This window comes from Oncorhynchus mykiss, chromosome 24 (assembly GCF_057628025.1).
Source record: "Oncorhynchus mykiss isolate SJ-2025 chromosome 24, ASM5762802v1, whole genome shotgun sequence".
Classification (NCBI taxonomy): domain Eukaryota; kingdom Metazoa; phylum Chordata; class Actinopteri; order Salmoniformes; family Salmonidae; genus Oncorhynchus; species Oncorhynchus mykiss.
In genome coordinates, this window is record NC_143045.1 from 10,076,610 (window position 1) to 10,092,500 (window position 15,891).

The 15,891-nt window shown below is 45.9% G+C and overlaps 1 protein-coding gene across 3 annotated transcripts in view; it reads left to right on the top strand.

The window, feature by feature from the left end:
- Positions 1–15,891, top strand: part of lsamp (limbic system associated membrane protein) — a 1,014,422-nt gene that overhangs the window by 982,342 nt on the left and 16,189 nt on the right. For all 3 annotated transcript variants that reach the window (XM_036961793.2, XM_036961792.2, XM_036961791.2), the window contains one exon: positions 6,967–7,092. In XM_036961793.2, coding sequence (XP_036817688.1) covers positions 6,967–7,092 — 126 coding nt within the window. The remainder of the gene's footprint in view (positions 1–6,966; positions 7,093–15,891) is intronic.

Below are 15,891 nucleotides of genomic sequence, written 5' to 3' on the forward strand. Positions count from 1 at the left end.
CAATAGAATGGGTGTGAAAACGGAGGTTTCCCCTCACTGCATTGATCCCAAGCCTTCTAAGCCATTACCATTATGGTGACAAGACAGTCTATCAATCAGACTCTAAATTGAATGAAAAAAGACCTTGATCCCGTTGCTTGTTTAATCCAAGTGGCTGTAAAGTAAAGGGGTCCAAAGGGCTCGTCTCTGGAGAGACAAGTTAATAGTCTTTCCCTCCCATCACGGCCTGCACTTTACCTCGTCCAACATTATTGTACAAGAACGGAGAGCAATCAGGAATATTGATTACCTGCTCTGATTGCTGGTTTGAGTGCTAGAATCCACGTTCTTAGTGCTTTTAGCTGTAGATGAATTAAGCCAAAAGGCCAGGTGAGCATTGCTTCAATCAAGACATGCTAGCCGGGACCTGCAGTTTTTTTTTTTTTTGGATGAGGTTGTAGGTGGAACTGCGTTAGAGCTCTCAAATCCACAAGCGGCTCCAGGCATTATAGCCTACCTATTGTGGACATTGCGTTGGCTGCACAGAGTTGCGTAGTAAGAAATCCCACGCAGCCGTGTTAACAAATTAAAATACTGGAATGTGTGATGTAATCTACATTGGGCAGATAGAAATACTCATTATTTTGTTTAATGTTGTTTTTTGTTTTGTTTTTTTGAGTGTTGGTATTTCTATATAGCCTACACTTTCTCGTTCTGAACTTCTAACGCGAGTGGGACGGGGTGTGGCTTCGTGACAATGGAAACACAAGCATCCGCTCACCGATTTGACAGCTCTAACGCAGTTACACCTCCAACATATCTGGCGCGATCCACAGCTAACGCTCTTTCCTTTGTCATCAATTGACAAAATGCTATAACATATGATGTAGTTAGCTGATACTTAAAATACCTATCCAGGCGTTGTAAGATCTGTTCGGCGTCAGAACCAGCCAAGCAGTGGAACGACTATCGTCTAAATAAAAACAATGATCTGCTATGCAGGTGTCAGATGTCGTGGGTTTACGCCGAACTGATTGAATCTAGAAGGTGGTTTGTGATAGGTCTTTCAATTTCTGTCTTATCAGCAGTGATAGGAATCCACAGAGTATCTTCTGAACACACCTTTTTCTCTAGTTTCCACTTGAGGGGGGTTGGATGGAGGATTGTCTGTTAGAGTGGCCATTTACGATAATTTCACAGATGTTCACACTGACCAATAAGATTACATGACGATTATCTTATTTAAATATAGATTCACTCGATATTCAGTCAATATTCTCAAGTACAGCTTTCAAAGGGTTACAGCCTCAGTTCAACTTGGATTGTACTTGTGTTTGTAAGGTGTTTGTAAGTTGCCCTCCTGGTGTTATTGACATATTTTCCATAGGATCAATTATCTTAATAACCTAGTGGTCAATGCTAAAGGTAGCTGTTTGCTAGTCTAGGGAAATAGCTGTAATTCTACAAAGTCCTTCTCCAGAAAGAACTTTAAGCCATACAGATAAGGGGTGAACTAAAGCTCTGCTCTATAGAAAGTCCCCATGAGGAATTGGCTGGACGACTGCGAGCTCAAGAGAGAAGGAAGGATTGTTAAACCCAAGTTCATATAAAAAAGGAAAGGTCACTGCCAAGAGTCTCTCCTCCAGCCAGCTGTTGTCTTCTCCTCTCTTTGTTTTCTTATCATCTCGTTCCGTTTTATAAGGCACTAAATCATGATATGTGTTGAATACAAATTGAATCTGGGGGTTTTTGGCACACCATCCTGAACGATGCTGATGATCGCCAAGGTAAAAGTACATATTGCCCTGAACTGGCAGTAAATTTATTTGAGTTTACTTGAGATAAGAAGTATAGCTTGAAGAACTTATAAAAAGCACACAAAAAAAATCACAAGGTGAAGTTCTGCTCATTGGGCGCCGATGCATTTCTCTATGCTGGGGCTTTGGTCGGCTTGTTAGAGATGCTGCCTCTACCTTTACCCTTCCTATTGTTTTCTCCTTTCAACACAAACACCAATTATTTGTTTGTATGATTTATGAGTCTCTGCCCTCCAGTGGAACATCTCTAAAGGAAAAAAAAGCTACATTTGAATTCGTCAGGGATTTGCCCTCGAGTAGAGCTTAATCTGGCCAGCAGGAACTACCTCCAAATGTTTCTCCACATCCACAGAAAGCCTTGCTCCAAAGGGTCTTCAATGAGCATTAGTCTATTTGATATCTTCTCTTTCCTTTGAAAGTTCAGAGAGAGCTTTAGTTTAGATCATGGAGTGCTGCTGGCTACGATTATGTTGGTGGAGCAACAGCTCCAGAATTCCTGCCAGAAGTGCACAATGAAAGGGGTCGAGGCTCCCACTGCTCGGTGGCTCTGTGCACTGCAGTATCCTGTTAAAAGTGTGCCATCTCTTTCAGCTCTGCAGTGGCAGCCTGAGAGACGCCCGCCACTGCAGAGAAAACCCGCCCCGAGGTCTCTGATTTAAACATGTTGGCATCGCTTCTGTGTTTGTTATTATGAGGAAACTGGCAAAATCTTTTTGTTCGTATTAAGTGAAATACAAATTTGTCATAGTGGTAACTCACATTGACGCCATGAAGAATTCAAAGAGACTAGGATCAATGGGTCACATAGGTTTCGGGATATTGAAAGTAAGCAACAATAAGTATATGCTTACAAAAGCAGACAAACTAACGATGAGTCAGATCACAAGGACCTACTTCCCTGTAAACAGTATTTTTCTAATGACAGAATCTGTTAATAAGAGGATTATCTCATTAACATTTTGATTCATTTCGTCTTTTCCCATTTCAATGCTGCCTTACTCAAGCAGACTCACAATGACGGTGTTCAAGAGAGTTTGTGTGTGTTATGTCCTTTGTGCTTGTCAAAAAAGAGTGTAGGCTTATGCATCAATAATTTTTCTTCCCTATGACCTTAGCGGGCCCAATTCTGAAGACGCCCACTAAATTGATGGTTGCCTCTCCTTTAAAGCCCTTGAATGGACAAGATTGCCGGGCTGTCATTCTCAACTGTTTCCGGTGGTAACAGATTGCCTCTTTGGGTCAAGGTTTGGGAAGGCGCCCATCAGCCAGTCATGAGCTTGTTTGAGGTGATGTTGTTACATTTCAGAGGTGTCACAACATTCGGGAGATTGTTCTGTCTCCTGTGAGAAGTTCCTAGTGCAACAGCCGTGTTGCACACCAAGGAAAGTAATTGGCAACTGGTGCTACAAGCAGAAGTCAATGCTGCGAGCGCATTCCGGTGATTATGTTTTAATGATTCAAATTACGGAAACGTAATTGCCTCGAAAACAATTAGGCCCGTGACATCAGTGGTCCAAATGTCACGTCTGAAAGTGGCTGGGTGGCGTGGGTGAAGAAAGAGAAGGAGCGATCCACAGAGGTCAGTTGGTGTGGTAGTAGAGTCATTTAAAAAGCTCTGGTGTTACAGGTGTACAATGAAGTATAAGTATACAGTATACATCATCTCTGTTTTAGCTGGATGTAATTGTATACTGCACTACGATTGTTTTTATTGATTTGACTATGGAGTACGTAAAAGTGTGGCGCTCTACTTGATAGCAGACGAACCCAGACTTCTGTTTCGACTGATCGTATCAGAAAGGGACTTTCAGAACAGATATATCTTTATGTGTCTCATTTTGTAGGAAGGCCACCGTTCCTGGCATGATATACCCGCATTCTTTAATGTTATTAACATTTTACATGAATAGCATGTATACTGAACAAAAATATAAATGCAAAATGCAACCATTTCAAAGATTTTACTGAGTTACAGTTCATTTGAGGAAATCAGTCACTTGAAATAAATTCATTAGGCCCTAATCTATGGATTTCACATAACTGGGAATACGGATATGGTCACAGATGGTCACAGATACCTTAAAAAAAAAAAATGGGCCTCACAATGGGCCTCAGGATCTCGTCACGGTATTTCTGGGCATTCAAATTGCCATCAATAAAATGCATTTGTGTTTGTTGTCCATAGCTTAATACGGCCCATACCATAACTCCACCGCCACCATGTGGCACTCTGTTCACAATGGTGATATCAGCAAACGGCTCACCCCCACAACGCCATACACGTGCTATGCGGTTGTGAGGCCGATTGGAAGTACCGCCAAATTCTCTAAGATGACATTGGTCGGGAAATGTACATTCAATTCTCTGGCAACAGCTCTGGTGGACATTCCTGCAGTCAGCATGCCAATTACACACTCCCTCAAAACTTGCGACATCTGTCGTATTGTGTTGTGTGACAAAACTGAACATTTTAGAGTGGCCTTTTATTGTCCCCAGCACAAGGTGCACCTGTGTAATGGGTATGGTGTTTAATCAGCTTCTTGATATGCCACATCTGTCAGGTGGCTGGATTATTTTATCAAAGGAGAAATGCTCACTAACAGGGATGTAAATACACTTGTGCACAAATAAGCTTTTTGTGTGTATGGAACATTTCTTGGAGCTTTTATTTCAGCTCATGAAACACGGGGCCAACACTTTACATGTTCAGTGTATTTTGAGACATTTCACAATGCAGGTATGAGACATTTTGGCTGGGAATACCTGTTGTTGTCGTACTCCCTCTTTCAACTGGCTAATTTCATGCATGGTACCTTGAAATGCTTGTACGTGCGTGCGTGCATGTGCCAGGCAGTGTGCGATAGTGAGAATCTTAATCAGCTACCAAGTGAATTCTGTTCCATTTTCTGTGTGTGTATCCCTCTCTCTGCGACCATATTCAGCTAAAGATGAGTCATAGCTAGATTAAAAGGCTGTGACTTGACAGTAAACACATTGATCAGGACATCTATGACACTGGAGGTGCAGCTGGGTTTCTTTATGCCTCTCTGAGGTAAACCATTCTGGGTTCTTTGATCATTGCTACCTCCCTGGTTGGTTTGGCTCGTCAGGAATCCAGGAAAAGCCTTTAGCTAAATGTCAGGTTATATTATCACATGGATACAACAAGCTTCTTCTAATTATGTTGTAGTTTCTCATGCTTCTAAGGCTTTGAAGATTTATATTCAAAGTTGAAACGAAGGTCAATGTATTTGCGCAATACATTTTCTATCCGTTTTTTTTTTTTTTTAGGATCACTAAAGCTGTGGTATGATGAACTGAGTCGAGATAGGATTATGCTGACGAGTTTGAAGAGAAAAAATATTGAAAATAATTTGAAGTGTGAAAATTCTCAAATAAAACATTAAGGAAAAAAAGGCCTACTTTCTTCTCTCAGCCCATAGATGAAATGATTGACGTGTTACTTGAAAAGAAAAATAAATATTTTGGTAGTAGATAAAGCTGCAGTTGTTCCCACCATCCAACCACAGAACGGCAAATTATTTCTCTATGCTACGTGTGCAAGATCAACCTCACACAGTCCCTTGTACATTGCTGTAGAATCCTGAGCAGTCAGGGAAAGAGTTTTTCAAAGAACTGCCCTTTCAAATACTGTTCCTTGAAGGTTGACCCATGACTAAGATTACAATCCTTGCTGGGAGCTATAGCCACTATGTTGAAATGGTTTAGACTCTTTATTCATTTGACTCATGAACCGCCTAGACTATTTCTGTTTAGAACGCGACAGGGTTATCTGTCTGGGAGCTGTTTCCTCTCAAACTAATTTTTATCTTTGCCGCTGGCCTGGTGTGGATTAATGCCCGGGTCCTCATTCAGCCAATCAGAGCATGGATATTTCCAGCCTGCTTCTTTGCGAAAAAGCTATTGAATTCCATGTCACTTCAATCTTTCCCGTATCGAAAACACATCTTCACTTTCTGTGGCCATTTGACTCACGCAATAACTCTGTACGGCTTCATTTAATGTTGTTTGGCAATAAAATATCCATGTTGTCAGATGTCATTAAAGTGACAGGCTGTGCTGGCCAAGGAGAGGGAATCTCGATGAGTGTATAAAGCATCAGCTCAGTTACATGGTCACTATCAGTATAAAAACAGACCTTTTGGGGGGGAGGGGACAAATCCAGAGGAGCACTGACTTATTGATTCATCCTCTGTCATACCTGACAACATATATAACACGTTTTCCCTGTTGTCAAATATGAAACAGCACAGCAACTACAAGTTTGAGTCACCTTGACAGCAACACGGCTTATTTTAGGTGACACGTGAGAATGCTATAGAACATATTTATTATACCTGAGAATGGTAGGTGGACATAGGCAGTATATGTGCATTTTAAAGCATTGAGCTACTTGTTCAACTTTTAAAATAATACGTATTTCTGTTTCTGTATGACTCTCTCTGTGTTTTGCCCCATTCCTCATTTGCAAGTCATTGATCAATAGTTTCTAGCAAAGATATGCGTACACAAACACCTCGCCTCCATCCATCCACAGTTTTGAAATTCACAATGATGTATGTATGCCCGCTTTTTTTTTTTTGCTGACCAATCTGAAAATGGAGTGCACCTCGCTTTCTTAATTTGTTAGAACAGTTTTATCTGAGTAAAACGTCATTCTGTTTGATTTGTTTAGGTACAGAGTAAATCAGAATTGAGAGGTAGAAGGCCGATTAAACATCACATTCAGATGAAAAACGTTTGGCTTTCTTTTAACATCAGTCAAAGTCATACACCTAGCGTTTCAGTTCATTTCATCTTTTGGTGGGTAATGGATTGGGTTGAGCTCCAGAAACTATTTCCCCTTTGAAGTTGCTTCTCAACTTTCCTTTTCACTTGTTGAACTAACATGGCAATACTTTTGCATTCAACTATACTGAAAAATGGACATGTAGCCTATGCCACAGCAACAAACGTATTTGCCTCACATAATAAAGTAGTATTTGCATAATTCATCAACCATGCACTTCATTCACTGTAATACTGCATTGTGGTTGCAATTCTTGCCAAAGAAAATCCATTACACAGTTCTTAGGAAGACTCAAACCCTACTGTAGAAAATGCTTCTACTTACATTAGAATCATTCATATCTGCCACTTTCTCTTACAGTTCCGGCAAACATTTACAAAGTTTCGGAAGACATCACCGCGAACGAAGGCAGCAACGTGACATTGAGTTGTCTAGCCAATGGGAGGCCAGATCCATCAATCACCTGGCGACTGCTCAATCCATCAGGTAAGAGCCAATAAGCACCCAGCAGCATTTCATTCTCATCAAAGGGCAGCATTTCATCATTGTTGCTTATCACTATATCGGTGGTCTCAGACATGCAGGGGAGGGATGAGGTTGGGAGAGTGTTCCTGTGTTTAAAATCAAAACATGTGGCATTCATCCTTGTTGCTCCATGTTTTAGGATGATTTTATTTGTAATCCTCCAGTCAATTCTTTAGGTTAGGTTTCTTTCAGTTATAGAGGATGCTTATTATTGCTGAGAGAAAGATGGTAGACCAGAAGAGAGGGCGATGAATGACGTCCCGTTGCTTAATGTTGTTGTCTCCCTGTGGATGTGGTCAACACGGTTGGTTTGCCTTGGTCTCCGAAGGTGCTAGTCATCTCATTGAGTTGTGCATGCTCGAGGAGCACCTGTAAACGGTTGGTTTGCCTTGGTCTCCGAAGGTGCTAGTCATCTCATTGAGTTGTGCATGCTCGAGGAGCACCTGTAAATGACTGAGGCACACCTGCAGCTTCTCACTCTCCCCCTTCATTCAAGCACAGAACTGAATGATCTGCCAATGCAATGTATTTCAAGTGAAAGCCCTCTAACGGATTGCGATAATTAAACCAAGATGTTGTTGTGATTGCTCGAAAATCGAACCATTACAACCAATTATCACAATAAGTATATTTTCCAATACTCCATTTTGAAATGTTAATGTTTTGCTATCAAACTGCCACTCAAACCTTTGTGGGAGTCCCTCTTAAAAGGGCAACACGGGATTAGTGCTTCCATTTTTGGACTTTAAGGGTAATGATGTATTGCCAGTGATTCTTTAACAATATAACTTATAAATGTCTTAGTATAACTGTTGGAACCTTTTAGAACCCAAAATATATTCTTGTTTTACTACTTTGTTTGTAAACAATGTATTTGTAAGCAAACATTGTATAGCTTCAAAACATGGTTAAAACTATAATTTTGATCTCATCGATGGTCTGCCCTTGCGTCAATAGCGCTATGATTTTGACAGTGGTTACATATTTTTCCAGCCCAATCCCTCAGCTGTTTACCACAACAAGTGGCGGGGTGAATCTGTGTTGTTTTTTGAATCCCGGAATGCCCCTTTAAACGCGAGGCTTAGAAATGCTCAATGAATGTTAACATCTAGCATTTTGAATAATGCATAACGAAGAGCAGTGCGTTTTCATGCGACTGCATTTGTATTCCACCATAAAGGTGTGCATTTGTATTCCACCATAAAGGTGTGCATTTGTATTCCACCATAAAGGTGTGCATTTGTATTCCACCATAAAGGTGTGCATTTGATAGGTAATAGAATGCAGCCTGGAGGCGTCTACATTGATTAGTGTTCTACTTCGTTCAACAAGGTCGGCTGAGGTGGGATATTCAGAGGTTCCTCACTCATTTTTAGCTCTCGTATTGTTGCCTGATCGTTTGTTACCAAGCAGATAATTGGTTTATAATTGGAATGTTTGCTTCTAAGCAGATGCAATGGAAGGGTAGATGGAGAAATGAGAAAAAAAACGCAGGGGACCCCCCCCCATTTTCCATCAGAGTCAAGATTGATGTTATTCTTTCTGACTTGTCAGAGGAGTGCCTCTTCATTATTCTAGCAGAGTATAACAGAGAGCACAACGTTTCGTTACATGACTTAAAATGATGGATGAAAGATGATTGGATGAAAGCACTGTCCTTTCCTATTTCAGCTCTCCCTGCACGGTCTGGGATCGCCACTCTTTGCTTTCCATAGTTCCCGACAGAAACCATGACATTAGTCTGTTGTCTCCCTCCCAGATTCTAGCCCTTCACCTATTTGTCCCTCGTGAAAAGATGCAGATACAGGGAAAATGCAGGCCTAGCAATATTATGTACTGTCTATTCAGATATTTTAGAGATGTCCACGTTTTACACACATTGGGATTAGAAGGAAGGTCAGCTATTGCATTTTATGCCAATAGTTGTATTCATTGAGGACGTGGGATGTTGTTGTCCCTGATATTGACTGGTAAGCAGAACAATGCTGGACTGTCTGTCTGTTTGTGGGGGATGAGATCAATAGAGCAAGGCACACAGCGCCTGTTTGTTCTGGGCCTGTGCTCTGCCTCAGTGTGTCTCCTCCCCACCAGTGTTTATTTCTAAGGTGTATCTGTAAAGGTCACTGGCGGGGGGGGGAGGGCAGCACACTGAGAATGCTGCGACAAAAGTAGAATTTTTGGTCAAGCAAGGAATCTTTCAGTGCACGCTTCCCGGACCACCAAAATAGAAGTCAGACAAGTATGAAATATACATGCCCTTTGGTGCTCCTCATATTACACGCTTTGGGCTATGGGAAGCCACTCACAGACATCGGTGGTAAATGGCTTTTTGAGGGAAAAAGAGACGGGGGGGGGGGGGGGGCAGGGTCGTCTATGTTTAAGTATGCAAATAAGAGATCTCATTAAATGTGTGATCACTCACATCATTGGATAGTTCAAGAGCCGAGCACGGTTAATTAATGTTAAAATATGCATTTGAATTTCCCACCCCTGACATAATGCCTTTTGGCACTAATTTAATGCTGCAGGGGTGTGGCCTGGATCAACCTCTGTTCTACTGATGAGAACTCACACACCTGGACAAGCAGGGAGGATAGCTTTCCCCTCCCAACATCCAGACGTGTTCTTGCACATGCAATTGTGCCAAATGGGCTTGCATCTTGTGGTGTACTTTGCTGAGGGAAAATGTACTTGATACGATGTGTTGTTGTCTCACCTAGCTATCTTAAGATGAATGCACTAATTGTAAGTCGCTCTTGATAAGAGTGTCTGCTAAATGACTAAAATGTGAAAATGTTAAATGTACTACACACTAGTAAACATCTGGTCAAACCACTTAACCATATGCTCAGACAGGGGTGTTAAAATCAGATTAGATTAAGATTTCGTCTTAAACAACATCCTAGCCATTCAATATTTAACAGTGTCTCTCTCTTCCCATACATTTAAAAAAAAATGTATTTATTTTACAAAATTCAAATGATTCCGATAATGATGGGGGACTAAATGGGGGAAAAGGGCCGGTGTGGAGGCCTCGAGGGGAAAAAGGGCCGGTGTGGGGGCCTCGAGGGGAAAAAGGGCCGGTGTGGGGGCCTCGAGGGGAAAAAGGGCCGGTGTGGGGGCCTCGAGTGAAAATAAGGGCCGGTGTGGAGGCCTCGAGTGAAATAAAGGGCCGGTGTGGGGGCCTCGAGTGAAATAAAGGGCCGGTGTGGGGGCCTCGAGTGAAATAAAGGGCCGGTGTGGGGGCCTCGAGTGAAAATAAGGGCCGGTGTGGGGGCCTCGAGTGAAATAAAGGGCCGGTGTGGGGGCCTCGAGTGAAATAAAGGGCCGGTGTGGGGGCCTCGAGTGAAAATAAGGGCCGGTGTGGAGGCCTCGAGTGAAATAAAGGGCCGGTGTGGGGGCCTAGAGTGAAAATAAGGGCCGGTGTGGGGGCCTCGAGTGAAATAAAGGGCCGGTGTGGAGGCCTCGAGTGAAATAAAGGGCCGGTGTGGGGGCCTCGAGTGAAAATAAGGGCCGGTGTGGAGGCCTCGAGTGAAAATAAGGGCCGGTGTGGGGGCCTCGAGTGAAATAAAGGGCCGGTGTGGGGGCCTCGAGTGAAATAAAGGGCCGGTGTGGGGGCCTCGAGGGGAAAAAAGGGCCGGTGTGGGGGCCTCGAGGGGAAAAAAGGGCCGGTGTGGGGGCCTCGAGTGAAATAAAGGGCCGGTGTGGGGGCCTCGAGTGAAATAAAGGGCCGGTGTGGGGGCCTCGAGGGGAAAAAAGGGCCGGTGTGGGGGCCTCGAGGGGAAAAAAGGGCCGGTGTGGGGGCCTCGAGGGGAGAAAAGGGCCAGTGTGGGGGCCTCGAGGGGAGAAAAGGGCCGGTGTGGAGGCCTCGAGGGGAAAAAGGGCCGGTGTGGGGGCCTCGAGGGGAAAAAGGGCCGGTGTGGGGGCCTCGAGGGGAAAAATGGCCGGTGTGGGGGCCTCGAGGGGAAAAAGGGCCGGTGTGGGGGCCTCGAGGGGAAAAAGGGCCGGTGTGGGGGCCTCGAGTGAAAATAAGGGCCGGTGTGGAGGCCTCGAGTGAAATAAAGGGCCGGTGTGGGGGCCTCGAGGGGAAAAAAGGGCCGGTGTGGGGGCCTCGAGGGGAAAAAAGGGCCGGTGTGGGGGCCTCGAGTGAAATAAAGGGCCGGTGTGGGGGCCTCGAGTGAAATAAAGGGCCGGTGTGGGGGCCTCGAGTGAAAATATGGGCCGGTGTGGGGGCCTCGAGTGAAAATAAGGGCCGGTGTGGAGGCCTCGAGTGAAATAAAGGGCCGGTGTGGGGGCCTCGAGTGAAAATAAGGGCCGGTGTGGGGGCCTCGAGTGAAATAAAGGGCCGGTGTGGGGCCTCGAGTGAAAATAAGGGCCGGTGTGGGGGCCTCGAGTGAAATAAAGGGCCGGTGTGGAGGCCTCGAGTGAAATAAAGGGCCGGTGTGGGGGCCTCGAGTGAAAATAAGCGCCGGTGTGGAGGCCTCGAGTGAAAATAAGGGCCGGTGTGGGGGCCTCGAGTGAAATAAAGGGCCGGTGTGGGGGCCTCAAGTGAAATAAAGGGCCGGTGTGGGGGCCTCGAGTGAAATAAAGGGCCGGTGTGGGGGCCTCGAGGGGAAAAAAGGGCCGGTGTGGGGGCCTCGAGTGAAATAAAGGGCCGGTGTGGGGGCCTCAAGTGAAATAAAGGGCCGGTGTGGGGGCCTCGAGTGAAATAAAGGGCCGGTGTGGGGGCCTCGAGGGGAAAAAAGGGCCGGTGTGGGGGCCTCGAGTGAAATAAAGGGCCGGTGTGGGGGCCTCGAGTGAAATAAAGGGCCGGTGTGGGGGCCTCGAGGGGAAAAAAGGGCCGGTGTGGGGGCCTCGAGTGAAATAAAGGGCCGGTGTGGGGGCCTCGAGGGGAAAAAAGGGCCGTGTGGGGGCCTCGAGGGGAAAAAGGGCCGGTGTGGGGGCCTCGAGGGGAAAAAGGGCCGGTGTGGGGGCCTCGAGTGAAAATAAGGGCCGGTGTGGAGGCCTCGAGTGAAATAAAGGGCCGGTGTGGGGGCCTCGAGGGGAAAAAAGGGCCGGTGTGGGGGCCTCGAGTGAAATAAAGGGCCGGTGTGGGGGCCTCGAGTGAAATAAAGGGCCGGTGTGGGGGCCTCGAGTGAAAATATGGGCCGGTGTGGGGGCCTCGAGTGAAAATAAGGGCCGGTGTGGAGGCCTCGAGTGAAATAAAGGGCCGGTGTGGGGGCCTCGAGTGAAAATAAGGGCCGGTGTGGGGGCCTCGAGTGAAATAAAGGGCCGGTGTGGGGGCCTCGAGTGAAAATAAGGGCCGGTGTGGGGGCCTCGAGTGAAATAAAGGGCCGGTGTGGAGGCCTCGAGTGAAATAAAGGGCCGGTGTGGGGGCCTCGAGTGAAAATAAGCGCCGGTGTGGAGGCCTCGAGTGAAAATAAGGGCCGGTGTGGGGGCCTCGAGTGAAATAAAGGGCCGGTGTGGGGGCCTCGAGTGAAATAAAGGGCCGGTGTGGGGGCCTCGAGTGAAATAAAGGGCCGGTGTGGGGGCCTTGAGGGGAAAAAAGGGCCGGTGTGGGGGCCTCGAGTGAAATAAAGGGCCGGTGTGGGGGCCTCAAGTGAAATAAAGGGCCGGTGTGGGGGCCTCGAGTGAAATAAAGGGCCGGTGTGGGGGCCTCGAGGGGAAAAAAGGGCCGGTGTGGGGGCCTCGAGGGGAAAAAAGGGCCGGTGTGGGGGCCTCGAGGGGAGAAAAGGGCCGGTGTGGGTTCCTCGAGGGGAGAAAAGGGCCGGTGTGGGGGCCTCGAGGGGAAAAAAAGGGCCGGGTGGGGGCCTCGAGGGGAAAAAATGTCCGGTGTGTTAGAGATGCCCGGGCGTATTTCTGGTCCCAGTCTGTCCCTGACATTCTCTATACTATGAGTGACTTGGACTAGGTCTCAATAATACACTACTCATCCCTGTCCACCACAGCTCAGCATGCTACACACTCCAGAGTCCCCACCTCTGTCAGCCCTGAGATTGAAGTAGAGCACTTCCCAGAACTAGGCTCACAATCCCAAGGTCCCTGACTTGCATGTTCATGGAGGGCTCACTGCTCCCCACTGCTCTTGCTGACATTCTCCAGGCTGTCCCTGAGAAGGCTGTGACCTGTGAGATGTGACAGGCCCTTGTCAGGGTGGCTCAGGTTCAGCCCCTGCAGCGGGTGTGACACATGTAGAGGGCTGCTCGTAGAAGGGGATTAAGTGCTCCCCCCCAGGGATCACAGAGAGAGACCTCCGCATCTGGCACTGCAGATGATCTCAGACCTGTCCACTGTCACTGGAGGTTTAACCCCACACACACACCACACCACACCACACACACACACCATACGCACCACCCAGCCACAGAGTAAGAAGAGCCACACTTGTTGTTGTGTGACTCTCACCCATCATCACTCACAGCTCCCCTCCAGGCCTTTGTGACCACAACGTGGTGCATCATGGGATGTTCTAAGGGTGATGTAACCGGAGTGTAACCTGAGTGTCCTTGTCCCAAGGCAACGCCATTTGACCTATCCATAAAGAATCAGGAAATTAGAAGCCACGCTGGAATAACGTGTGGTCTATGATTCAATAAAATGGATTTGTTTATCTGATGCGCTGATCAGCATGATATGGCCAGCCTGCACAAATGGGAATGGTATTTGTAAAATGGTTTTGAGGTTTATCAAAGAGTGGTCTTTCGCTGAGGTGAAAATGTTTCCCTGAAGACCTCCGTCCGTATATGTAGGCATGTGGTTGTTTTCATTGTGGTTGGCCCTCTAGCTGCTGATATGACCAAAATAATGAGAAAGGTGGGTGGTGATTTAGCTCAGTCATTTGTTCATTATCTTCCCACTAAGAGTCTTAAAGAACAAGCTGGGCTAATTATATATTGACCCCTCATCATCGAAATCAGACAATGGCCCGACAAGAAGATTGGCTCCATGTGTTTGAGAAAGATAAAGCCGAGCCTTTTCCATTTGGAAGCACTTAGAAAGTAGTGTAGACAAAATCAAATAAATGTTGCAGTGCCATTTGTGCCGTTCTCCCCAAGTTCTCCCAAAATCAACTGCTTAACATAAATTAGTATTCACAAAATAAATGTAACATTTCGCACAGTGGTAAATGATGCTCATGAATAATGCATGGGCATGCAAATGAGCATTTAGTTCCCAACTGCAGTTGTGTCGCTACGTGATGCTGAGTCTTTCCTCACTGGTGGTTTGTGCTTTGCTCTCTGTAGTGTCTCAAATCTGCCTTCCAGTTCCCTTACGAAAGGTCTTTCCAAAATACTGGCTTGCCAACAGACGCGTACACTTGAACCACTCTGTTCAAGGAAACATGTCATCAGAAATATAAGGGCTCTTTTGGCTAGGTGGTCATTCCTTGCTGCAGTACGAGGCTCAAACATGAGTGGAATTTGGGTGATTCCATGCTAATGTGACCAGGATTAGAGTTGACCTACCCAGTCCCATCTGATTCATTCTGAGATGAGTTGTATGCTGCTGGCCCTCAGCTCCCTCCTGGCAGTGTGTGTGTGTGTGTGTGTGTGTGTGTGTGTGTCTGTGTGTCTGTGAGTGAGAGGGTTGGTGGCAACTTAATTGGGGTGGACAAGCACATAGTAATGGCTGGAATAAATGGGATGGTATCCAACACATGGATGTTCTTGATACTATTCCATTCACACCATTCCAGACATTATTAGTAGCTGTCTCCCCTCAGCAACCTCCTGTAGCTGGAAGCCCTCTCCGTCACTGTTGTGGTTTGCTTTCAGCATAATGTAGTTGCTTTCCCAATAATTTAAGGAAATACAATTGTTGAGACAAACCCAAAGTAATGCGGTTCAATGCAAATAACTTTTCACCAGAAATGTATGAGTGTGAGGCTCACAGACCACTGCACTGTTATGTTGCTCCCAAATCCTGGTACTAGATAGCCCTAGGGTTGTACGCCTTTTATTCAGAACTAGAATATGTTGGAAAGTAATGATATGCATTGTCTTTCAGTGTTGCTGGCACACAGTCAACACAATAAATTAAAGCATGGCACCAGAAATATTTAGCTTTTCATCAAAGTAGAATTTTAAGTGCCATTTTCATAGTGAAGTTTTTAAGTTCCGTTTTCATAATAAACACGGTTCATTATAAATGGGCGGAGAAGAAATAGTTGATTTAATTGTCATAGCTTATCACGCGTTTGCAGCTTAGCAGCATAGGCCCAACATCTATCTATCTAAAGTACATCCGGGCTCAAAGCAAGCTGGAGGAGTGTGCTGCCAAATGTCATGACTTGGACCTTAAACTTTCACCTGTAGTCACAATAAACTGATGTGAAGGGGGGTGTTTGGCAATGCTAGGCAGATCTAGCCGCTCAACAGGATGGTTTTGGACAGTTCTCCTAGGGGTCTCTGTTTGCGTCAAGTGAAGATCATTGGCTTTGTTTTCAACTGAATGAGCCCAGGACTTTAGGGGGAGAATGGTAGAGAACACCTATTCATGTCTTACACCCAGTCAGACCAGGATACAGGCATAGACATACTCTCTAACACTCCTGCAGGCAGGCACGCACGCACGCACGCACGCACACACACACGCACATACACACAGACACATCAGTCTTCCATTTTCTACAGTTCACACACAGCCACATACAAAAACACACACACCCACGCAAACTATTTGTGTCTGTGATTTGGAATTCCTCTCTTTCTTTACGCTCTCTCTCTCTCTCTCTCTCTCTCATTCATCTCTCTTTTCTCA